This window comes from Nannobrachium achirus (assembly GCF_963921795.1).
Source record: "Nannobrachium achirus genome assembly, chromosome: 17".
NCBI lineage: Eukaryota > Metazoa > Chordata > Actinopteri > Myctophiformes > Myctophidae > Nannobrachium > Nannobrachium achirus.
The window spans coordinates 56,473,950-56,500,807 of record NC_137824.1 but is presented as its reverse complement, the minus strand read 5'-3'; the positions used below and the strand labels follow the sequence as shown (position 1 = coordinate 56,500,807).

Sequence of the window (26,858 nt, the reverse complement as noted above, 5' to 3'; positions counted from 1 at the left end):
GAGGATGCCTCACAGAGACATGGTAGAACATGGAGAATGAGGAGTTCAGGGAACACAGAGACATGGTAGAACATGGAGGATGCCTCACAGAGACATGGTAGAACATGGAGGATGCCTCACAGAGACATGGTAGAACATGGAGGATGCCTCACAGAGACATGGTAGAACATGGAGGATGCCTCACAGAGACATGGTAGAACATGGAGGATGCCTCACAGAGACATGGTAGAACATGGAGGATGCCTCACAGAGACATGGTAGAACATGGAGAATGAGGAGTTCAGGGAACACAGAGACATGGTAGAACATGGAGGATGCCTCACAGAGACATGGTAGAACATGGAGGATGCCTCACAGAGACATGGTAGAACATGGAGGATGCCTCACAGAGACATGGTAGAACATGGAGGATGCCTCACAGAGACATGGTAGAACATGGAGGATGCCTCACAGAGACATGGTAGAACATGGAGGATGCCTCACAGAGACATGGTAGAACATGGAGGATGCCTCACAGAGACATGGTAGAACATGGAGAATGAGGAGTTCAGGGAACACAGAGACATGGTAGAACATGGAGGATGCCTCACAGAGACATGGTAGAACATGGAGGATGCCTCACAGAGACATGGTAGAACATGGAGGATGCCTCACAGAGACATGGTAGAACATGGAGGATGCCTCACAGAGACATGGTAGAACATGGAGAATGAGGAGTTCAGGGAACACAGAGACATGGTAGAACATGGAGGATGCCTCACAGAGACATGGTAGAACATGGAGGATGCCTCACAGAGACATGGTAGAACATGGAGGATGCCTCACAGAGACATGGTAGAACATGGAGGATGCCTCACAGAGACATGGTAGAACATGGAGAATGAGGAGTTCAGGGAACACAGAGACATGGTAGAACATGGAGGATGCCTCACAGAGACATGGTAGAACATGGAGGATGCCTCACAGAGACATGGTAGAACATGGAGGATGCCTCACAGAGACATGGTAGAACATGGAGGATGCCTCACAGAGACATGGTAGAACATGGAGGATGCCTCACAGAGACATGGTAGAACATGGAGGATGCCTCACAGAGACATGGTAGAACATGGAGGATGCCTCACAGAGACATGGTAGAACATGGAGAATGAGGAGTTCAGGGAACACAGAGACATGGTAGAACATGGAGGATGCCTCACAGAGACATGGTAGAACATGGAGGATGCCTCACAGAGACATGGTAGAACATGGAGGATGCCTCACAGAGACATGGTAGAACATGGAGGATGCCTCACAGAGACATGGTAGAACATGGAGGATGCCTCACAGAGACATGGTAGAACATGGAGGATGCCTCACAGAGACATGGTAGAACATGGAGGATGCCTCACAGAGACATGGTAGAACATGGAGGATGCCTCACAGAGACATGGTAGAACATGGAGGATGCCTCACAGAGACATGGTAGAACATGGAGGATGCCTCACAGAGACATGGTAGAACATGGAGGATGCCTCACAGAGACATGGTAGAACATGGAGGATGCCTCACAGAGACATGGTAGAACATGGAGGATGCCTCACAGAGACATGGTAGAACATGGAGGATGCCTCACAGAGACATGGTAGAACATGGAGGATGCCTCACAGAGACATGGTAGAACATGGAGGATGCCTCACAGAGACATGGTAGAACATGGAGGATGCCTCACAGAGACATGGTAGAACATGGAGGATGCCTCACAGAGACATGGTAGAACATGGAGGATGCCTCACAGAGACATGGTAGAACACGGAGGATGCCTCACCTGAGTGAGCCAGCAGTTAGTGGTCATTATCTGCTCTCTTTCGTTCTGGAACAGAGACGGGACACATTCATGGTTATCATCACAGCTCATCAGCAATATACAGTAGCTGCTACATGAGACATACGGTAGGCAGGGACGTGCTGGCCATTGGGAAAAGCGGGACAACTCCCGAACGGCCGGTTAATTCCTGGCCGGTCCAGGCCGGCCATTAGAAAAAATGTTAAAATAAAATGTCGTCCTTCGTTCCATTTTGGGGGCTGGGCGGCCAACAAAGTAAATCGTCACTGTCGGGCAGAAACCTCGTATCTCCAAGTTTCAAATTTGTACATTTTTTCGCAAAGCAAAGCCCTGCTTCATCATACAAGGCCGTAGCACAAAAGTAGTGAAAACAGCAGATCTACGAGGCGTTGTGTGCTTGTAGATCGGCTGTTTTCACTAGTTTAAATCATTTTTAAAATGATAAATACAAACAAAACAAACGATTTTGGACGTACAAGGTTTCAACCCGACAATGACGAAATATAACTCATGTAATTGGCCCACTGGCTTGTCACTTGTCATGATCTGAAATGGCAAATCTTTGAGTAGCAGCAGCGCTATAGAGAGAGATCTCTCTCTACAGCGCGCAATGAGGGCCTCTCCAACTCTTTTTCCCGGGCTGAATCAGGGGCCCAGCACGTCCCTAACGGTAGGTCAGTGATTCTAAGGTAGCTACATGCTTTAAAATAGTCCATCCGACATCCAAACTTTACTCGGCTGGCCTGTCCGGAAAAACGTCGGACAGACAAATGCCCATTCGTGTTCGAAACGCCAGGGGCCAAATGCCACTGTGGCTCCACTCGAGCCATAGGCAGTGTACAGTCAGAGCTGGAAGCGACCGTTTTAATACCTGGATATGCCTTCCGACTAGAGCTCTTCACGGGTCTGACCCGAAATTGAAATGGACCGTCAAATTTCTTTCTGATTCCGACCTGTTCTCGACCTGGTCTCGTCCGATTCCGCCCCGTTCCGACGCTCTTTCTTTTTTTTACACTTAACCCGTGACATTAAATTTGTCCCGAAATCCGTTCATTTCCGAGGTTCCAAGAGACCCGACCATTTAATGATTACTAGAAAGGCTTCGCGCCCTGTGGGCGCTCAGGCAGGACTGCTCTATATTTGATCAACATAAGGGGTTTAGGGGCGCTCAGGCAGGACTGCTCTATATTTGATCAACATAAGGGGTTTAGGGGCGCTCAGGCAGGACTGCTCTATATTTGATCAACATAAGGGTTTAGGTTTTAATTCAGATTAAAATGTTTTCAATACCTTATTGTCAATATCTATCATGAACAAAAAGGCACACTTGGTCGGACACCAATAACTCAGGAAACAGGAACAATTGTGTAAGGTGTCCAGTGTAGTCTGGGCTGACAGTCAATACTTTTGTACTTTTACTGACGTAGCCTATATGTTGAATTGAGGACTTTTGAGTGGTGTGGGGGTGGGGGGGGCTGTAGGCAAATTTGCGAGGTTGTTGTATCTAGACTGATTGATTGATTGAAGAGTTTAGCACTGTTTGCAATAGAAGACGCAGTTACAAATTACAATACACAACATTGGCACACACACACAGTCCCATTTCGCGAGCCACCCGTGGGTCGAGACCCACACAGTACTTGGGAAACAATGCTTAAAACATCATACTCACGCAGCTTTATAGACGCTGTCTGTATCTGTGCTCTCTCTATCTCCGAGGCATGAACGCACACTCACTCATTCACTCACTCACACACGCGACGCAAGCGAAAAGCGGTTGTCCGTGGTGTAACCTACTTATTATAACTCTATGGGTGTAACATGTTGAAAATTTAAAAATATCCGTGCCGTGTGGCAAGCGACGTCGCAAATGCATCATCCCAATGAGCAAACCTCCTTTGTTACAGAGGTTGAGTAGGTATCGGCGTTATGTCGCTGTACTGTCTGGGTATATAGGTGAAGTGAATGAATAGGCTATCAGCCTCTCACCAAATCTGTCATGTGTGCGCACTATAGCCCATGCAGGGACTCATGGGTTACGCGAGGCTACAGCAAGAGTGGACACTGTCTATTGACAAACTATTGGTCCCGTTTGAGCTACTCTGTTCTGTTGTGCTGGTCTCACTCTGCTCATTGATACTTTTACTTCAGTCTAAAATGTCCACCACTGATTTCACACGTTACGTGTTCACTTTCAACATCAAGCTCACTTTCAACATCAAGGCAAATGAAATGGCAGCTTTTAATCTATGCATAAGGATAACACTTGTCGAGTTACATTCTAGACTCGCATAGAAACACGACACATATTCGGTAACACTTCCCAACTTCAGGTCTCAAGTAAAAGTACAAAAGTATCGCTACCAACGTACCATGCTTGTTATTAACGGACTACACAAACACACGTGTGTCTCGTCAAACATCGCTGTTTTAAGGTGATTCACACATCCAGCATAGAGGTTAATGTTGTACTTGGATCCATTCCACGCGCAATGTAAGTAGTGGGAGAGGGGTAGCCTATATTCCAGCTCACTGTCTCCCTCCCTCCCTCTCCCTCTCCCTCTCTCTCGGAGGAAGGGGGGGGGGGGGGGGCAGTCTCGCTGCGTCGCTGCTTGAGGCTTGAAGCAAACTGTAACCTGATACTTTCGTGACGAAAATTGCGTAGGAGAACTTCCGGGAAAGATATGCTCAGTAAACTTACACATTACTTTTGTACAAAGTGTACATCGTGCAAATACCATAGCTTCAGGAGAAGCAGCTAAGAACATTCGGGTAAAAATGCGCGATTTTTGTGCAAAAGGTGGAGTCTTTAGAAGCAGTGTAAATGTGATTCTATCGCGGAATAATCGAAAAATAATCGCTCTGAATTAGTAGTAGGGATTAAAGCCCCTTAGTTGTGCGTGCCTCTGCCATTCATGTGCAGCGATCCACTCACTCACTGCAGCCGTGCGCTAACTGAGTATGCTCACTCCAAACAAAAGCCAGGGAGAAAGGGATGCTTTATGCTATTATATATTATATATGCTATCTATATGTCCAGATGTAAGTCATTTTCGGTTTGTTTGTCATGATGATACGCTGGTGCTTTCTCATCAGCCGGGCAGCAGCCTGCGACCTGCCTTGGAGCAGCTACGCATCACGCATGCGTTGCATTACGGACCAGCATAATCAACTCACAGTTACACAGCCATTCATGTCGCTGGCTCGCGGCTAACTGACCTGCTCCTTGGTCAGCCTAAAGCAGCACACATGTTAAACTGCTCTTCAGTCCATTCATTCTCCTGATCAGAGCGCACGCCAGCGCGCACAGCACACACACATTGATTGATTGCTTTATTATCATCATGCAGCTCTGAGATTCATAACAAATTCGCCTTTCAGGACTCATCACTGCATGTTGTATGCTGCAGTTGATTGGTCTTCATTGACATCTCGCAGGTTACAACATTGGTTGAATTTTGTATACAAAGCCTTACTTGGTGAGCTTCCTTTTTACATTTTCTCCAAATTTGTACTGGTCAAGAATGGGCTAAATCTCAGATCAAATGCCTGGTTACGCTGTGTAGTACCTGCATTCTCATCTGAGGGAGGCAAAAAAAGCCTCTCCTTTTTTGGCCCCTGGTCATGGAATGACCAGGGGCCATTTGAGTCCAGACTCAAATTGGCTGTGTTTATTCCTTTGAGAAGTTTTAAGAGAATCACTCTAGACAGATCTACAAACGCTTGCACTTGTTCAGACCTGTAATTAATTTGCTCTGTGATCTCTTCCTTTGGGTACATTCATTGGGCATACTGTGCGTGTACTGCTACCTGTGAATTGTAAACTAGTTTAGTATTTAGTGTACATTTTGTATTTTGAGTTCTTAGGTATCTGTTTGTGTATCATGGATGTTCTATTTTTTTGTTGTGATGTCTTGTATGTAAGCAAGGATTGTGTAATTTTTTATTTCTGCCTCTTGGCCAGGTCACACTCGAAAAAGAGATCATGTCTCAATGTGTTTTTATCTGGTTAAATAAAGGTTAAATAAAAAATAAAAATTAACAGTTTGCATAAAAAAGCAGAAAGAACACACACGTCACACAGACAGTACGGGTTCTCTTGGTCCACTCGGGTAATACCATTATTAGACCCTTCCGACCCGGCTTCGAGTGATTATGATAAAACACTGACCGAACCCTATACGGGTCTCTTGGGTATTCGGGTAATTTCGGGGTCGGGGCCCCCCGTGAAGACCTCTACTTCCGACAATTTGTCACGGAGGTACGGCAGGTTATGCCATTTAACAACTGGACGTCAACGGTGACTATTCTGCCCAACGGGCACCGGTCTGGGTTCTCCAACATTACTTATGAGACTCCTCAGGGACATTCAAGCCCTCATGTACTGTGGACTCATATACTGTGCACTCATATACTGTGCACTCATATACTGTGCACTCATATACTGTGCACTCATATACTGTGCACTCATATACTGTGCACTCATATACTGTGCACTCATATAATATACTGTGCACACCCCCAGGCACAGGATTAGTGTTATTGAATGGAGCCATCTGCTCAGCGCATGCTGTATTGTGTTGCGCCTAAATTCCTCATAGAGGAAGGGTTAGAATTTTTTCTAAGGCTGGGATTTTAACTGATTAATTGCGATTAATTAATTACAGAAAATTAACGCGATTAAAAAAATTAACGCATTTTAATCGCACTTAGTTTTTGCACCACAGAACCTTCAGTTTCGGGCACACCGATCATAGCGATGCACCAACCAAGAAGAGACAACAAACGCAAAGGGAGAAGTAGCCGATCAGAGCGCTTTGCTTGGTCCAGTGGATGCGAAATTTCGATTTAAAAAACTCACTTGTTGATTCACTCGTACAAAATGTGTTTTACTTGAAAAGAAATGCTTCTCAGGTCAAATATCGGTGTGCGATTAAAATGTGATTAATTGCGATTAATTAATCACAGAGCCTGTAATTAATTAGATTAAAAAATGTAATCGCATCCCAGCCCTAATTTTTTCACAATACTAAAAGAGTTGCGCGCGTGCATAGGTGTGCATGCGCGGCAGTTAGAGTGTTGCACCCTCAACATTTCAGTCAGATTTTCATCAGGAATGGAACTAAACTACCATTGTTCCCTATAGTTAGGGAAAGTTAGCCTCTTGCTACATCAATCTGGGAACTAAATCTAAATGACTAGCTTTCTTCACAAATGTGTTCTACTAGGTGTCTACTATCACCTCTGAACTTTGTCAAACCCAACTCCCTTGACATACTTTTGTGGGAGCCAATCAAAGTTTTGGGTATCCCGAGGGCCTGGGATTAAAGGGGAAAAAATAAAAAATGGCCAATATGAACGTATGAGGTGTGTAATTAGGGTGTTTTTGGGCTGCTGAATCCATTCCAACCATTAGTTTTCAGTTAAAATGACTCCTTGGCCATAACATAGGCCACAGCTACTTATGTCTGTCCATGAGACATATAATATTTGCAATAAAAAAAAGTTGGAGTAGGGTTTGAATTCATGAAAACTATTCAAGATTAGGTGGGTAAGCACACATCATGACACACAGGATAACATGATACAATCTGACAAGGAACACTCAAACAGGGGGTTTAAAACAGGGACTAACAGGACACAGGTGAACTCGAATGACATGATTGGCTAAGCCTTAGCCATTTAGGCATTTTTTATGGCCAAGGAGTCATTTTTACTGATAACTAATAGTTGGAATGGATTCAGCATCCCAACAATACCCTAATTACACACCTCATACGTTCATATTGGCCATTTATTATTTTTCCCCCTTTAATCCCAGGCCCTGGGTATCCCGATACCCCCAACTTTGATTGGCTCTCACAAAGTATGTCAAGGGAGTTGGGTTTGACAAAGTTCAGAGGTGATAGTAGACACCTAGTAGAACACATTTGTGAAGAAAGCTAGTCATTTAGATTTAGTTCCCAGATTGAAGTAGCAAGAGGCTAACTTTCCCTAACTACTATTCCCTCCTGGGGCAAGCTGCCCAGATCACACATGTCACACGTGTCTTCTTATTCTTTCACTCTCAAAAAGCGCCTGCTATGTAGTGCATTTGAAACTACATTGCAGTGCACATCATGGGGTGTTCACTGCTTGCCTCCTGTGAATTGTTTTATTTTTTGTTTATTTTCTGTTTATTTCGTTGCTGAGTGAGGTCAGCAGACAAAGTGACGTGAGTGAGATGAAAAAACCTGGGTGAAACTTTAGAACTCCTCTGCCTAGACGACTTGTTGGCTGCGTCCAAGAAGTCTCTAAACAAAACAAGGCAGTGTGTCGTGTGTGTGACGTCATCGCACGTGCAGTGTTGGGGAAGTTAAAGTTACATGTAACTGAGTTACGTAACTAAGTTACATTTTGCTGTAACTTACTGAGTTACATTCATATTTCTGTAACTCGTCAAGTAACTAAGATACTTTTTGTGTCATTTTTGGCTCAAGTTACAAGAAGTTACAAGCAAAGTTATAATTTTACATTTAAGTTTTGTTAAGATTGACGATCAAATGTCGAGATCATGTATATACAGGTATATATATATATATATATATATATATATATATATTTTTTTTTTTTTTACTTTATTTTAGGAACACAGATGTTACTAAAGAACCTTTTTGAAATGAAACATAAAACTCAGTTGAGAGGCATATTTCTGCAGGCATGTGACTTTTTTTGTAGGATATTATATTTTGTTTCGTGTACCTTCTCAATTTAACACTGAAAAAACTTGAAGTTACTCAGTTACTTTTTCTATGTAACTTGAAACTTTATAAGAAAATATAAGTTATATTTTCTCCAGGGGTATAACTTTAACTTGATCAAGTTACTGCCATGGTGAGTTACTTGTAACTGTACAGGTTACGCTTTCAAAGTAACTTCCCCAACGCTGCACATGTGCAATGGCATCGATAGCGGAATCATTAAGGACTTCGGCTAACGATTCCAAGGAACTGATCCACCGAGAACCGGTTCTCAACAGGAACCGGTTTTCGATTATCATCCCTACTCACCACGCTGATGAGCTGAGCCAGGGACACCTGGATGGAGATGGTGACCTGCTGGCTCTTGTTGACCGCAGGTCTGATGAGTTTGTTGTAGCGCTCTGGAGACAACAGGTGGTTCACCAGCTTCTCTTCCACCTCTGCGCCCAAGGCAGCTGAACGCATGCACGCACGCGCACACACACACACACACACACACACACACACACACACACACACACGCACACACGCACACACACACACACACAGAAAAACATACAGTAAGCATATCGTCGTTGTCAGGTGAAAACCTTGTATGTACAAAACCATTCGTTTTAGCATTTTTCATTTTAAAAATGATTCAAACTAGTGAAAACAGCCGATCTACAAGCACACAACGCCTCGCGGTGCGAGGCGTTGTGTGCTTGTAGATCGGCTGTTTTCACTACTTTTGTGCGACAGCCTTTTACGATGAAGCAGGGCTTTACTTTGCGAAAGAACATACAAATTTTAAACTTGGAGATACGAGGACAACAATGATGTAATACTATTACACCCACATAGCCAAAGGAAAACGATAAAGAGTGAAAGAGTAAACAACTGACCAGAGTCTATAAAGTGTTTGTCAAGTGTCCCATGTACCCTTCTTTTGTCCTAAGAAAAGAAGTCACAGCCTGTGCCTTGCATGACTGTACCCCGTATCACAATTCCCAGTTCCGTTCAGAATTCAACAAAAATGTACAATCAATAACACATTTATTTCATCATCCCCGTGAGTTACTATTTTTTTTTACCTTGACTTGCAAATATTATTATTCACAATGGACCCTACTGACTTTGGTCACCCCATGACTCCTCTAGCCCTTGACCATAATTATCGATTGCACACAATACTGTAGAGGTAGTGCATCAGCAAATGGGTTTTCTCAGTGGAGTTCTAGACTTAAAGGTGATACACCATGCATTTAAAAAGTATTTATGTCATATTGTTTATGTCCCAAAAACGTTTTTCAAAAGGTTTGAGGCTAAATTACCACTCCTGAATAGAGAGCCTCTCTCATTTTTGAATGGCTCTCAGAGCATTTCAGCTGCAGTACCACCTTTGGCCTGAACTGCGCCACCCCCCCAAAATCTTTTTGAAAAAAATTGAAAAAGTTTTTTTGATATTTTTGTTTTATGATGACATCACAATCGGCAGATGACGTCACAATCGGCAGCAAATCTGGATAGCCTGTTTTGAGAACCCGTGGGATACTTTTAACCTTTGCCTTCTCAAAACCAGAGAAAGACACAACGGTCAGAAATGGGACTTTGTGAGGATAGAAGGTGCTAGTGGGACCCCAAAAAAAGGTTTTAAAATAGGAAAAGTGAAATTTCATGGTGTATCACCTTTAAAGTCTTTTGTACATGTACATGAGAGTAAAACTTATTTTTTGTTCAGTTTCCTTCAGACAATGCAGTGGTATATATAAAATAAAAGTAGTTAAAGGAGCCTGAAACCCCGCCTCTAATTTGTTTTATGGGATTTCAGAACATGAAAAGAAATCTGAAATGTAGGCGTGGTTATCTGCTGCTGTGGGGGGAGGGGGCGGAGTAATGCGTGTTCTATCAGAGAGAGACAGAGCGAAGCTGTCAGCAGTAGGCACGTTGCTGTTTCCATTTCGGAAACATTTTTTAAAACCAGCCATTGGAGGTGTAAAAAGTATAAAGATTCGGCAACTCTATGTTCTATAACCAATTATAATGTGCAAGTATTTTACAAACAAGCTGTCTGAGCTGTTATCCATGGACACACTTTCTCCAACTCTGGACTGTTTTACACGGAACCGGAGAAGGACGGACGCTACTGCTAGGCTAACGCTGATAGCTATTTTCTGTATGTGTGTAGTGTGCGTAGCCTGTGTGTGTGTGTGTGTGTGTCGTGACTAGGGTTGGGACCCGAAACCGGTTCTTTTTAGGACCCGGTTCCATGATAGCGGGTCCAGAACCGGGTCAATCATTTTTGCCGGTCCGATTCTCTTAACGGGTCTCATCAGCGCATTCCATTGCAAGCAGCTGTGGTGACGTCAGGCCACCTCTACAGAAAGAATGCTGGGAATGTCCAAGCGTCACTGAGCAGCGCGAGTGAGAGCGACGACAACTGAACACACCAACAAGCAGCGTGATAAACAAACAGCATGGTGCCGAAGAGACAGAAGTCTTCCAAAGTTTGGCTGTACTTCAGCTCACTGGAAGCGCGTTCATTCTGACGTCCATGAGCGGCGCTCGTAGGCTCGTTCGCTCGTTCGGTCCGCGGTCTTCTGACTTCTGTCCTCGCATCTTTCTTTTCATTCACATTTCACATTATGCTCCAAATAACACCCGCAGCTGCAGAAGACCTCGCGAAAGTTGATATGTGAGCGGACTGAGGCGCTCCTCTGTGCCGTCTGCCTGGGTGCTTCTCTTCTTCCTTGTTACGTCTTTGCAAGTTGCAACGCAAGTAAAGCCTGACTACTTCGCTGTGTTGCATGCCGAAAATAGCTGATCTGCAAGCTCACAACGCGTCGCATCCACAAGACAACGTGAGCTTGTAGATCAGCTATTTTAACCAACGCTTAAAGCCTTAAACATACAGATGGGCGCGACGTTTAGAAACCTGACTTCACAATAGCCCCTTTTCCACTGCAGCTTTAGTACCACACCACACCACACCACACACCACATGAATATATCTACATTTTCAATTACACAAAAGTAGCCCTATCGGTAAGAAACAAATTGACCCTTAACTGTGATTATATTACAATATAAATTTGTATTACAACAACTATACCTAAATTATTATTTATTTGAACGCCCATTAGGCTTATGTAAACAACTACTGTTAAATGGTCTCATTCGTTCATGTTTTATTTTTCTATAGGACATACAGAAGCGTCAGTGTCATAAAATATGAAAAAATATATATATTGGAACCGTTAAGAGAACCGTTAGGAACCGGAATCGTTAAGAGGGAATCGCTAAGGACTCGGAATCGTTAAAATCCTAACGAGTCCCAACCCTAGTCGTGACGCGCGCACACACACACAAACACACACAACGTCCACACGAAAAACAGCAGATCTACAAGCTCACAACGCGTCGCTTTCGAGACGCGTTGTGAGCTTGTAGATCGGCTATGTAGCCGAGCTAAATCAGCTAATAGCCGTAGCAGCAGAAGCTTCTTATGTAAACACGTTTGTTTCGGCTATTTTGTGACAGTGTAGTGTGTGTGTGTGTGTGTGTGTGCGCGCGTGTGACACGTGTTTGTGTGTGGTGACAGTGCGCGCACGCACACACACACACACACACACACACACACACTACAGTCACAAAATAGCCGAAACCAACGTGTTTACGAGAGGCTGCTGCTGCTACGGCTATTAGCTGATTTAGCTCGGCTACATAGCCGATCTACAAGCTCACAACGCGTCACTTTCGCGACGCGTTGTGAGCTTGTAGATCTGCTATTCGTGTGTGTGTGTGTGTGTGTGTGTGTGTGTGCGCGCTGTCACGATGCACGCACACACACACACTACACAGAAAATAGCTATCGGCGATAGCTTAGCATCACTTCTTCTTCGGTTCCGTGGTAAACAGTCCAAAGCTGGAGAAAGTGTGTCCATGGATAAGCTCAGCCAGCTTCTTTGTAAAATACTTGCACATTTTGTCTGGTTATAGAACATGGAATTGCCGAATCTAATCAACAAGTGCCTGCCCACTGCGACAGCCCTACAGTAGTACAGTCTATGCTCTGAACAACACAACGAGACGCCACAACAAGGGCAGAATGAAACCACGCCCCCCTTGATACAACTCTATATTAACACATCTGGTGCCAACCCAGAGTTTCCCGAGTTTGTATTGATACCAACGCTGTGCCAACCCCGAGTTTCCCGAGTTTGGGCCGTTTTTGAAAAAAAAAACAAAAAAAAAAAAATTCAAAAATTTTTTTTTCAAATTTTTTTTTTGGACCTCCAGAAATGTATTAGGCATGATCGCGATCGCGAAATTGCATGTTTAACCCCCATACCAACCCATTCTTTCAAACTAGCCATAAATTATAACTTCCAGTAGAGGGTGCTAATATGCGGAGGTTACGTCTCTCCTGGAGTTATAAGCCAGAGTCATATGGCTCTCGCTGGATGAGCCCCAACGTCCATACTACGCTCAAAACATGTACATATCAATAAGTTGCTCACCGATCCGTCGAAACAGCGTTATATCTACCGGATCGCCCACTCGTTGGCATGTGTTAGTCCATATGTTTCTAATAAATTAATGTTTACTAAAACTTCTTTGAGTCTCATCGCTTTCCTTGTTTTTGAACTGCTTGGGTAAAATGGCCGAACATATCACGCGAGATGAGTAAAAGCCTGGCTACGCGAGGCTACATATCACGTGACGTTGATCGCCGTTGCGATTTGCTCATACTAGGACATGACGTTTTTGTATGCGGAAGTATTCCAACGTTCTGTAGTTCTGAAGCGCTCTATATGCGGAAACATTCCGACGAGGAAACGCGAGTCTCAGAGAAGTTTTAGTAAACATTAATTTATTAGAAACATATGGACTAACACATGCCAACGAGTGGGCGATCCGGTAGATATAACGCTGTTTCGACGGATCGGTGAGCAACTTATTGATATGTACATGTTTTGAGCGTAGTATGGACGTTGGGGCTCATCCAGCGAGAGCCATATGACTCTGGCTTATAACTCCAGGAGAGACAAAACGTCCGAGTATTAGCACCCTCTGCTGGAAGTTATAATTTATGGCTACTTTCAAACATGGCAGCCATGTTTGTTTACATCTGAAGAAAACATAATGGCCCATAAATCATGAATGCCTGAACGGATTTCCAAGCGGATTTTTTTGTTTGAAAGCTGTGAACAGCATCTACACACGTGGTGCATCATCTAGGCATGGGCGTGCACTTTTTACACAATTGCACAATTACATGGAAGTCTATGGTAACCATGGCAACGCGAGACATTGAAGAGAAAAAATCATTGCAACATAAGTGTTAAACAAACGTTAATATTAATTAGATATGCCAACGTCACATTGCACTCCAGAACAATGATAGCTAATATTTAATGAGTGGCGCCAAAGTTTTCTTTTCTTCTAGAAACTGGAAGTAAACAGAAATAGCTGCAGAGACCAGCAGAAAGCTTTGAATCCACAAGGCTATTGGCAAACTGAACCATATCACTGCTCCCTATCATAAGTGACTCATTTATATAATATATATAGAAAAAGTGATTTTGTGTTTCATGCTCCTTTAAAACAACAAAAACAACAATCTAAAGATAAAATAAGTAACAATAAGTAATAATGACATAGGAAAGAAAGAGAGTGCTAAAGGCAAAAAGAGCAAAGAGGATGAAAAAAGCATCCTCAGCTGTATGTGCATAACGTGTGGTATATTGTATACACCAACAACATTATTTTCCCGTAGTAGCTACTGTGTATTTTTGTAAACAACTTCACAATGTGCAACAGGTTGGTATAATGAACGATTGTCATTAGATGTGGGAGATGTGGGCGTCTAAAAGTGACCAACCACTGGTCTCAGATGCAAAGACTGGGCTCTCATTCTGCTCATAACAGTAAACAGACAGGTTTTGACAGGTCTTGCTTAATATGAATAAAATAACAGTACTTTACAACTGTCCGTTCTTTTTCGCTGGACATATACTGTAGCTGTGTCAGCCTGTGCGACGCACGGCAGCCTGCAGGCAGGCTGTTGTGTCTCACTGTGAGATTGACAGAACTTTCTCCCAAATACAGTAGGTAAGACCTCATGCTATAAATTAACCCGATTACACCGCTTTTAACCTTTTTTAACCGTTTTTAACCGTAGAAAAAAAAAGAGTAAAATCCGAGACAGCGCGTGCAGCCGTGCACGTGAACGGGTACATGGGACCTCCCGCAAATGCTGATCTCCAAGTTGGGATGTCTGCCGTCACTACTGCTGTTGCTGGAAACACCATTCTACTATTTGAAGGAAAGAGAATTATCTGTCACTCTGACCATCTCGGATCACAGCTAAGAAGCATACTATCAATGTATGGAAACCTATTCAGCACACTCTCTCTCACACACACTCCCGCATACGGTACTCACAGAAAAACACACAAAGTCAGTGTGTAGTGACCCGATGTTTAAATGTCGTGCTGCGAGAAGATATCCCACCCATTTGGTGCTGCAGTGATGTACAGTAGCATGGTGCTTATCCCCTATAATGTGCACGTCTGTGATCTCACCAACAGTTCAGATGTACAGTAATTACAGATTTAGTCTACAGTCCAACACACAAAAGGCCACACACACACATGCCACCCACCACACACACACACACACACACACACACACACACACACACACACACACACACACACACACACACACACTGACTGACACACACGCACTTGTGCTCATGTCAATTAACATCATGCCATGCTACGTACTCTTCCCTGCGTGTAGTATGATAATGAGCGATAACTGAATGCAAAACGTATGGTTCATATGACACATCACATTAGCAGTGACACAAACACACATGCACACAAATAAAATCCTGTTTCCTTCCACAGCACTGCTTTCACCCATGTAATCCACCCATTACAATGTCCTGCTGGGTCAAAGAGCTTCAACCTGGAGTGGGTGGTTTGAAACAAATGAGCCCTCCCATTTATCTTTCATTTCAAATCACGAAAGATGTCTTTTTGAATCCCTCTCCACCGAAGAGAGATTCTGTAGACACCAGGGATCTAACAATACCAAAAATCCAAAATGTATCACACTATTTAAAATAAATTATGTATCCACGAGTTTCCAACGCCCCATAGTGCATTGCGCAGACGTCTGTACCAAGCTTCCAGCGCCGATTTACAAGCTCACAACTTTGCATCTGCGACGTGAGCTTGTATGTCTGCTGTTAAACCCGGAAGTTCGGTCCCGATAGTCTCCAGTAAACTCCAGCGGAAACTTGTGGATATATATATATTCCAAATGTTCACTTATGTGTGCTTAGAACATGAACATGCTCAGAATAGGAATAGAATACTATGGTTCATGTGATTAATGAGATTTGTTGCCACTTTAGCTTCTGTCTCTTGGAACAGCGCTGTCAGCACTGTTTCACTAAGGCTAAGCTAGCTGCTAAGCTAAATGACAAGGCTGTGTTGCTCAGCCAACAACACATTAGATGTTTAGCTAAATAATTTGATCAGCGATAGTCTCTACAAACTTTTTCTTTTTTTTTTAATTTTTATCCCACAATTTTGCAACCCATTTCCACCCAGTGCCAATTGCCTATGTAATCCTGGGCTCTGCTCTCCCTCTGCCGCGCCTGGAGAGACAACGGACTGACCTCATGCTTCCTTCAATGCATGAGTAGTCCAAGTTGTTTCTTTTCACCTGACAGGGGGGATTTCCCTGTGATGGACGCAGCGCGTGGAAGGAACACGTCGTTTTTCCAACCAGTTCCTTTCCCCTCCATCAGGCGCCCCGGCTGGCCAGGGGGAGGTATTATTGAGACCAGGATTACTGCATGTTTTTGTGAGGGTATCAACCCTAGGAGACACGGGGAGAACATGCAAACTCCACATAGAAAGGCCCTATAGTCTCTACAAACTAGGGTGTTTCTGTCATTACTCCGCTGCTGTTCAAACAAAATAAAAATGAATTCATCTGGAGTGCCTGGTAGTTAGATGCCGTCACAGGCCCATGATAATATTGAGTCACAATAATGACAATATTGTTATATCCCTACTAGGCACGCCACAAGGCACTGTACAATCTAAATGGTATAATATTTCAATTAAACAAGCAGACATGTTGTGACTAGCCTCGCGTAGCCAGGTTTTACTCATCTGCGAAGAGAAAAGCCTGGTGACAATATCAGGCAGAGACCGCTCAACTTCCGCCTTGTGAGCTTCCCCGGAAGTGAGCTTCCCCGGAAGTTTTTTCGACCAATCACAGTGCGGTTCCTGAAAATCTATTCCCCGCAGCAACATTTTTCTGTTCTCCCTCTCGCTTTTTCTCCTCTCGGGTTGTGCTCGCAGGCACAGCAAACAAATAACAAACACGTCACACCAACGAAATCTGTTAAAGGCACGAAAGAAAAAAAAACGCTGTCTCCCCAGTGGAATTGAACATGACGTAACTTCTGTTAAACGCAGCACTTCCTCCACTTCAGCGAGAAACAACCGGAAGTCGTATTGTGGCCAGGTTGTGTTGTGACAGGTGGTTAGAGGCTCAAGTAGAAGTCTGTCTCTCTCTCTCCTCTCTCTCTCTCTCCTTCTCTCTGTCTCTCTCCTCCAGGGACGTGCTGGCCATTGGGAAAAGCGGGACAACTCCCGAACGGCCGGTTCCTTCCCGGCCGGTCCAGGCCTGCCATTAGGAAAAAAATAAAAATAAAATGTCGGCCTTCGTTCCATTTTGGGGGCTGGGCGGCCAACAAAGTAAATCGTCACTGTCGGGCAGAAACCTCGCATCTCCAAGTTTCAATTTCCTACATTTTTTCGCAAAGCAAAGCCCTGCTTCATCATACAAGGCTGTCGCACAAAAGTAGTGAAAACAGCAGATCTACAAGCACACAACGCCTCGCGGTGCGAGGCGTTGTGTGCTTGTAGATCGACTGTTTTCACTAGTTTAAATCATTTTTTAAATGGTTTTGGACATACAAGGTTTCCACCCAACAATGACCAAATATAACTAATTGGCCCGCTGGCTTGTCACTTGTCATGATCTGAAATGGCAAATCTTTGAGTAGCAGCAGCGCTATAGAGAGAGATCTCTCTCTATAGCGCGCAATGATGGCCTCTACAACTCTTTTTCCCAGGCTGAATCAGGGGCCCAGCACGTCCCTGCTCTCCTCTCTCTCTTTCCCCCTGACACGGTCAAGGCAGAGGGCCGCCCACCCCAGAGCCTGGATCTGTCTGACTTTACTTCCAGTTAAGGGGACGTTTGGCTGGGACAATGTCGAGTCTCTACTCCAGGAATATTAAAGTGTCTTGTGACAACTTGTTGTGATTTGGCACTTGAACAAAACTGAATTGAACTACCAGTAAGACTCCCTAACCGTCAGGTCGCATACACAAACTTTAGAAGGCAATCGTAGCCGATCAGGAGGGGATATGGGAAATGGGACAGATCCATGTTGATGACATGACTTTAGAGATACTGTGTACCGCTTTGCGTGAGTTTAGGCCCAAATCTGTAGGAGCAGTGTCCAAAAATGTGTTTTTCAAAAATCAGCCTGATGGTAGCGCTAGAAGAGGGCCATGTGAGAAATGAGGGTTGTAGCTGGTTGTGAGTTGCCATTCAAGGAGTGTGTGTGCAATGTTTGGCATTGATAGGGCCAACGGTGGCAGAGATACTGTATGACTAGGGCAAAAGTGTCACGTGACGGACAGACAGACAGACAGACAGACAGACTGACTGACTGACAGACTGACAGCCGGTGGAGCTTTTCATAGGAACTGCGACCTGACGGTCGCAATAATACTGATTTAAGGCATGGATACTTAGTGGAAATCGGTATCAGCTGGTGCGCTCTCTTTGAATGGGTTTGTGATTGAACATCATCACCTTGAATAGAAGAGACTCTTGTTTTCTAAAACCTTTTACCATTAACCTCAAAATCAAAAGTGAACCACATCCTAACTATTTATAGGCTATAGACCTACATTCACTACAATTCCCCGGCCAGGTCATACCAAAAAGGCACGTGCACACATAGACATCGAAGGGGGCTTGAGTCCCTGCCCTTTTACCCGTCTGTAAAAAGTGCCCTCTCCAGACCTTGAATGCAGTTTTTAGTATGGTGAAAGAAAAGCAAATGCTCGCTTTACCCCGAAGGTAACTCTTCTGAATGCAGCATCTTATGCTGAAAGAATTGCCCTCACTGTGTAAAAATCCATGCCGTATGCCACATGCATAATTTCTGCTTAGTGCTTAGTTATGCTTAGTTTAGTTTGGTATCAAGTACTGAAAATAGCCGACCTCCAAGCTAACTATTTTCAATATTTTCACCAAAAGGCCCTTTTTAGAAATTTCAGCCCCTGCCTCTCTAACATTATGTGCACGTCCCTGATACCAAAGACTATAAAATGGAAAAAATAAAAATAAAAAACAATGCCTCACTGCTTGGCATTCAGGATCAATGGTTGGACTGGGGGTAAGTCTGTGCAACATACAGCATCATGCTCATCATAGCTGGGGGATGTACAGTACAGTACAGTACTGTACTGTACTGTACTGTACTGTACTGTACTGTACTGTACTGTACTTGTACATCAAGCTGCCTCACTCTACAGAAATAGGAGCTGCTGACCTATGGACCACATGGCTCGGGTTCCCAAACCGTTGGTTCCAAAGCGCTACTTACTACATCCACCTACCAAGGACTGAGCTGGCTGATCACCTGAACACTTAAAGCAGTGGTCCTCAACCTTTTCAGGCCGCGACCCCTAAAATAATCATATTTTACCTGGGGACCCCCCCCCACCCTGACAAGCACTAAGAGTTGAGGCATTACATTTTGTACAATACGGTTCTATTGAGAAAATAGACGATCTACATGCTCACAACGCCTTGCGTTGCGTGAGCATGTAGATCGACTATTTTCACAATTTATGCCTCTAATATTTGACAATTTGGCCTATGTTTAATTTGTCATTTTAGAGGTATTAAAAGGTCCTTAAATTGTCACTTTAGAAATGTGCATATATACTCTCTATACACTTAAACTTGATGTTGGTTTGTTTACTGTTAAGTGAGAAAACAATGTTGCACATTAAGTTAATCATCTGGGGACCCCTCCAAATAATTTGGGGACCCCCCTGGGGGTCCCGACCCACAGGTTGAGAACCACTGACTTAAAGGGCCTGCCTCAACAATGTATGAGGTGAGTCGCTGACTCGTCACTGTTAATAATAGCATAATACTCGTGACGCACTCACTAAATCTGAGTAAGCTCACCTTTTGTTCTGCTACACACATACTGTACTGGTAAATTCTAGGTCATGTGTGCTAGTTAACTCAATAACTGCCGGGCGCCGCTAGGTGCCGCTAGAGTGCCAGCCATTCTCCCGTAGGCATTCACTATCACATCCGGGTCGCCAGCCTGAACTGGCTTGGCTTTTCACTCGAATGAGTGCTATGCTAGCGAGCCGGAGGAAGTTAGCTATCAGTTAGCAATCGACTATATAATTTTTTAGAAGAGCGATCTAAAGTTATTCAGCCGCCAAAATAACTTGTCTGCTGGCCTCGGAACACAATCCGGAGAAAATCCGCTGTAAAGATGTGTTTTTCTATTGGAGTGGGCGGCGTGGCGCGGCCTTTTCTTCCCATTACCGGCCGTGTAAACAGAATCGCGGCCTTGTGCTATAGGATGCTAAATTAGACCGGGGCTTCGTTGATGCCTCCGATTATTTAATTCATTTTACTAAATGAACCAAAAAATGTCGGTTCTTGTAATCCTTAATACGTCTTGCTGAAACAGCGTTTTTTTGGGGGGGCTCTAAACTTTTTTCTAAACCATTTTCAATGGAATAAATCATCGGGACAAGTAGAATGGCTCGTTGGGAAGCGGTGGAGGAGCCAGGACCACCCACGTCGCTACTAGCAGCTCAGGGTAAGCGAAATAGATTAAAAAATTTGTATTGGAATGGAAAAAAGAACCAATATTATTCGGTTTTCGCACAGAAAGAGTTAAGAGATAGTTATTCCTTCATAAAAAATGTTTAACTTTCAGTACAATCAATTGACCCATGACCCAGACATTTGGGGTTATACATTTTGGTGTGAGGGTCACAACCTTTGTGTTGGGTGTTTTGTTGTCATCACCAGCCGAAGGCAGGGGGAGAGTATGTTTTCGCCCCTGTCCGTGCGTCCGTCAGTGCGTGCGTCCGTCCGTCCGTCCTCCGAGTTTGTTACCAGCTAATCTCGGGCGCCGTTCGTCCGGCCGCTGCCAAAATGAGCACACACACTCCCTGGATGCCAATTCAGAACCTCTGCCCCACATTTTTTAAATGGCCCTGTTCTAGCGCCACCATGAGGCCGATGTTTGCAAAACACATTTCTGTACACTACTCCTACAGATTTTGTCCAAAAATCACGCAAATCGGTAGACAGTATCTCTACAGTCATGTGATCGACACGGATCTGTCTGATTGTCCATATTCCATCCTGATTGGCTGAGATTGGCTTTTAAAGTTTGTAAGATTGGTCCATTTTGGACAAAATGCCTCAAATCACAAACGCAGAGTGCAATTAACATAAAATCGCGCACAAACGTACCCACTAGGCCGAGGAAGAAATGCCACTTCAACATTTTTAAATAAGCCTCATGGTGGCGCTATAACAGGCCGATTCGTGGTTTTACCTATAACTCCACCGATCAGTATCAAACTTTGTAAGCGCACTCCCTATAGGCCAAGGAAAAACCCTTTCCTTGCAGCCTCTTATAGCGCCACCAGGAGGCCGACTTATGTAAGACACATTTTTGGATATTACTCCTTCAGATTGTACCCAAAATTAACACAAATCAGTACACAGTATCTCTACAGTCATATGATCAAGACGGATCTGTCCCATATTAAATATTCCATCCTGATTGCTAAGATTGGTCTCCAAACTTTGCAGGATTGATCCGTTTCGAACAAAATGCCTCAAATCAAACACAGCGTGCAATTGTAATGAAATTGTGCACGCACATTCGCAAAAGGCCAAGGAAGAAATTACACTACAAAATGTTCAAATCAGCCTCATGGTGGCGCCATGAAAGGTCTAAGATTGGTGAAGAACACATGCCACCCTTTTTACATTGGCCTATTATAGCACCACCAGGACGCCTGGCCTGGTGGAGACATGTGCTCGGAAGAGCACTGCTTCAAGTTGGGTTATGATTTCATCGAGAAACTATACCCATGGTTACCACTCTGAAGTAAAATCTGGTTTGGAGCCACTGTACCGTGCCTCCATACACGTTTCCAAGTGGAAACAAAACAAAGAGGGAGGACTCCTACAGTGTGAACAAGAGCAATATGACGTAAACAAACCCTGAGGGTGAGGGTGCTAAGAGGGTTATAATACATAGATCTCTGTCTACCAGATTAGAGAGAGGGACATAACATGTGGGTGGTACTGTATGATAGCCACACACGCACGCACGCACGCACGCACGCACGCACACACACACACACACACACACACCACACACACACACACACAATGAGTCCAACAACACACTCCACATTATGGAGACAAGAATGAGATTAGTATAATCGTATAATAAAGGGATTATGTTGTATTATATTGGTTGTGTATCTAAACTACACTCTTTCAAGGGAAATCACTTGGATTCATACATTTAAGAACTGAATGGCATGTATGATCCCAGGCCAACTCATTAGCCCAGGGCTGTCCAAAGTGCGGCCCGGGGGCCAAATGCGGCCCGATGACAAATCTAATGCGGCCCGTTCCTAAATTGTATTATAAATGGCCCACCAGCACCGTCAAACAAGAGTATTTTTTTCCCAAAGTAAACTATAATTTGTCAGGAGTCAGGAGAAATAAAGGCTATGTTACTGTATTTTTACCTTGCACATCTGGTTACATTTGGTAATGTGAAATAAGCCAGAGTTAAAATTATCTTTTGTTCAGAGCAGACACCTGCATGACAAAAGACCATTGATATTAAATATTGATGATGATAAAAATCGTTTAAAGTGATCCCTGACTAATACGACAAATATGCCTTAATACATTATAATTGTCCTCTATAACTACAATGTAAAATTAAAAACACCTCAATTATTTTATTTCTTCTAGAAATAGCTAATCTTTCACTCAATAGGGGAAATGCCCGTCGCAAGTTGATGATGTCATAAATGTCAAGTGTGATCTATCCCTATGGAATTTATGGCATGCATGTGAAAATAAAAACAAACAAGCATCAATCAAATCAATATTTCAAATGTGTTTGTGTTTTGTTTTTTTGCACATGCATGCCATAAAAATGACACGTGACATTTATGACATCATCAACTTGCGACAGGCATTTCCCCTACTGAGTGAAAGATTAGCTATTTCTAGAAGAAATAAAATATTTAAGGTGTTTTTAATTTTACATTGTAGTTATAGAGGACAATTATAATGTATTAAGACATATTTGTCGTATTAGTCAGGGATCACTTTAAATGCGAAGCATACGGTATGTGTGTGACTTTGTTATGGTCCGACCGAAAGGACGTGTGTTGGACTGACATTATGGGTGCGTTCGGAAATGCGCACTCAACGCACTGGTGTGCCATGTTGTTGTTCGTTTATTCGGTGCACTTGGTGCGTTGTCGTTCGGAAATCCAGTGCGCGGCGCACTGGTGTGTTGAGTGCACGCACTCACCAACCCTACTCAGAACATGGGGTTTGGCGGTGTGGTGCGGTGTTCTGATTGGTTGGTTTTCATGGCCGTGTCTCGAATGCTTCTCAGCTGTGAACAATGGAGGAAATAAACGCAAAATACAGCACTTGCAGCTTAATTGGTCGTTTGGGCTTGATAGTTTCACACACATCAACATGTAAATTAACAGCAGGTATGCCAATGTTGTGAATTAGACCTACATCTCCTAATAGGGTGTGCCAAATGTAGTTCTAAGAGCGGCCATTTCTTGGGTAAACACAGCCTTACACAGGTGTTCTGATTAGACTATAGCATTAGTTCTATGCAATCAAACAATTGAAACACCTGTGTATTTACCCAAGAAATGGCCGCTAAGGACTACAATGACGTAGCCGCTGGCACACACTATAGCAACGTTACGTTAGCATACTCAGCAACTGCTGCTTTTCAGAAAGTTTACCTTCAGAGTTCAGAGTGAAAAAGCACACAGCTCCCTGTTAAAACTGGTCGTTTGTAAATAAGCCACAGTGAACGCACTCTCCAACGTCACGCCCACTGCACTCACTACACTGAGCACACACCCGGTGCGGGTTTCCGAACGCACCCCAAGTCTCGGCCCTTGGGTGTTTTAACATTTTCCAATGAGGCCCCCTTTGAAAAAGGTTTGGACACCTCTGCGAGTGTTGATTTCGTCGACTAAAACTATGACGACATTTTTTTGTCGACTGTGTTTTTTTCAGTGACGAGGACTAAATAAAAACGAAATAAAAACTAAGCTGTGATGACTAAAACTAAGACTAAATAAATTGTCAATTTCGTCAACAAAATAATAATAGACTAAAGCGTTAGGGAGGGACTAGTGGAGAAGAGAGTATTTTATGTTTGGTTGCTCTCAGGTGTTGCGTGTTGAAAATAGTCTCAAATCTCAAAGCTCACAGCGCGACGCGTTGTGAGCTTGTAGATCTGCTATTTTCAGCACACACGAAAATCAGTCATTACAATGCCATCAAGGCCTGCCAAAATACATTTCAGTTGACTAAATCAACTGTAGATTTAGTCACCTAAAATCTTATGATATTTAGTCGACTAAAATTAGACTAAAACTAAAACCTTACTGAAATGACTAAATTATGACTAAAATTAAATGACATTTTATTCAAAAGACTATGACTAAAACTAAATCAAAGTTTGCTGTACCAAAAAAACAACAACACTGATGAAGAGTAGCTTAACTTAAAAAGCACTTTTTTTTCAAGTTAGAGCAACTGTACATGTGGCTTGAATGTATTATTAAATTAATGTCAGTGAATTAGCATCTAACACAAACTCCATTACATACGGTGCTCTCTCTGATTTGAAATGAATACAGAAATAAATTACCTTGTTATATTCCTGTAAAACTGTAAAGCAGCACAAAGGGCTATAGAACAAATATAACATTTATAACATTGTTCCAAAGACTGAAAATGAAAATGGGATCTGAGTTGCATTATGCCGTATGGAATGTTAATAGCGCTGATAGCAAGACAGTGCTCTAAAGGTAAATGTAAAGTAAAATTAGATGTGTGTGCAGAAACAGAGCACAAGACCAGACCCGCACATATTCTCTCTCTCTCTCTCTCTCTCTCTCTCTCTCTCACACACACACACGCACGCACACACGCACGCACGCACGCACGCACGCACGCACGCACGCACGCACGCACACGCTACCCCCATCCGCCTCACTGCACTCTCCCCATCTCAATAATTCATCACCGCTAAAATAAAAATGCCATCATCTCACATGCACAGAAGCTCCTCCAACACAATCAAAGGTTATTCTCTTGCCTGGCTTTCAGCCAGAGAAAGTTCAAACATATTTTTTTTCCCACAAGCGCTGATTAAAACACTGATGCTTCTGAGGGACCCAGGTGGACGGATGTGACCCATGGGCCAGATGATCACAAATGTAGAATACTGAAATGGAAAAAAAAGGGTTCCAAATTCTGCATCCCGTTTGTTGTTTGTCTATTTTCTGAGATCCAGGAGGTGAATAATTCAATGTCTTGCCATCTGGGTGGCCTTCCAGGGGCCAAAACAATTCAGGCTTCAGCTGACATTGAGCCTCGCTCAGCAAACTACCGTAGCTAGAATCCAACCAGCCTAGGAAATCCATATATCCATGTCCAAAGGGTCAAGTTCACAGCAACACGTATAACATAACATATTCATCATGCTGGATCCACTGGTTGATAAAATACCATAATGGTTTTGGCATATTCAACTGGTGAGTAATTAATTTTATTTTGTAGATGATGGTTTCCCAATTCCAAAAGTAAAGGAAAATATTATCAAAGCTCACCATTTCACAGTTGATTCAGAATTTCTTTTCTCTCTTTTTTAAACCAAATTGACTAGACCAGGGGTCTTCAATGTTTTCAGGCCAAGGACCCCTTAGTTGAGAGAGAGATGAAGCAGGGACCCGCACCCGAACTGTTCATAGATTCCATATAGTTTCATTGTTTGACAGCACAATCATCTGTGTACTTTGGATTCATGTCACTTTGTGTTTTCAGATATTTAACCACTTGAACCGTCAATACACTTGACCTTTCACTCTGTACTTAGTTTGCTCTTTTACCCCTCTACACCAAATCTCTTTGCCGAAAATAGCCGATCTACAAATAAAACAGCCAAAAAATAAATCATTTTCTTTCTTTCTTTCTTTTTTCTTTCTTTCTTTCACTTTAAGTAACATTTAAAAAAATATATGTTATGTGGTTACACCATTTGACATTTTAAAGCAAATTTATTATATTTTTCGGTTTGTGTGCCCCTTGTGAGCACAAGGACACCGTTTCGGGTCCGGCCCAAGTCTTGTCTCCCATGTATGTCTCTCTGTGTCCTTAAGTTCTTGTTTCTCTATGTTATACCTGAAATAAAGCATGAGATGCAAAAAAAAAAAAAAAAAGAATCACCTATGAAATTAACTATTTTATCCTTAAAAAACATTGCAAATACTTACATTTCAGAGCCAATGTTGGATTGTTTAAACATGTACAACAGTAATTGGTGTTAGATTCAAAAGACTAGAAAGAGAAAAGGACTTAAACGCAGGTTAAACAAATAGCGTCCTTATTCTGCGGCGAACATTCTGCGAAAATAGCAGATCTACAAGCTCAAAAAGCTAGCGGGCTGACATCATGATACTGATGACTGACCATGATACCGACACGATACTGACCATGACACTGACATGATAATGACCATGATACCGACACGATACTGACCATGACACTGACATGATAATGACCATGATACCGACACGATACTGACCATGACACTGACATGATAATGACCATGATACCGACACGATACTGACCATGACACTGACATGACCATGATAATGACCATGATACTGAACATGACCATTTTTCACTCCCTGTGAAGTAGGCTAATAATTACATAATAATTTGAGTATAATGTAATTATTAGCCTACTTCCCACTTTGCTTGCTACAGCATTGAACAATTCATGGGTTGCATTTGTAGTCCTAAACCGGCCATATTGAGGACCAACACAGGTGTTCAATTCGTCTGGA

General features: G+C 43.2%; 1 protein-coding gene across 1 annotated transcript in view; it reads right to left on the bottom strand.

The window, feature by feature from the left end:
• chrnb5b (cholinergic receptor, nicotinic, beta 5b) overlaps positions 1-26,858 on the bottom strand; it is a gene marked incomplete at both ends in the record, with an annotated part of 49,147 nt that overhangs the window by 9,365 nt on the left and 12,924 nt on the right. Inside the window, 2 exons of the mRNA XM_080745856.1 lie at positions 1,808-1,852; positions 8,875-9,020. Coding sequence (XP_080601982.1) covers positions 1,808-1,852; positions 8,875-9,020 — 191 coding nt within the window. The remainder of the gene's footprint in view (positions 1-1,807; positions 1,853-8,874; positions 9,021-26,858) is intronic.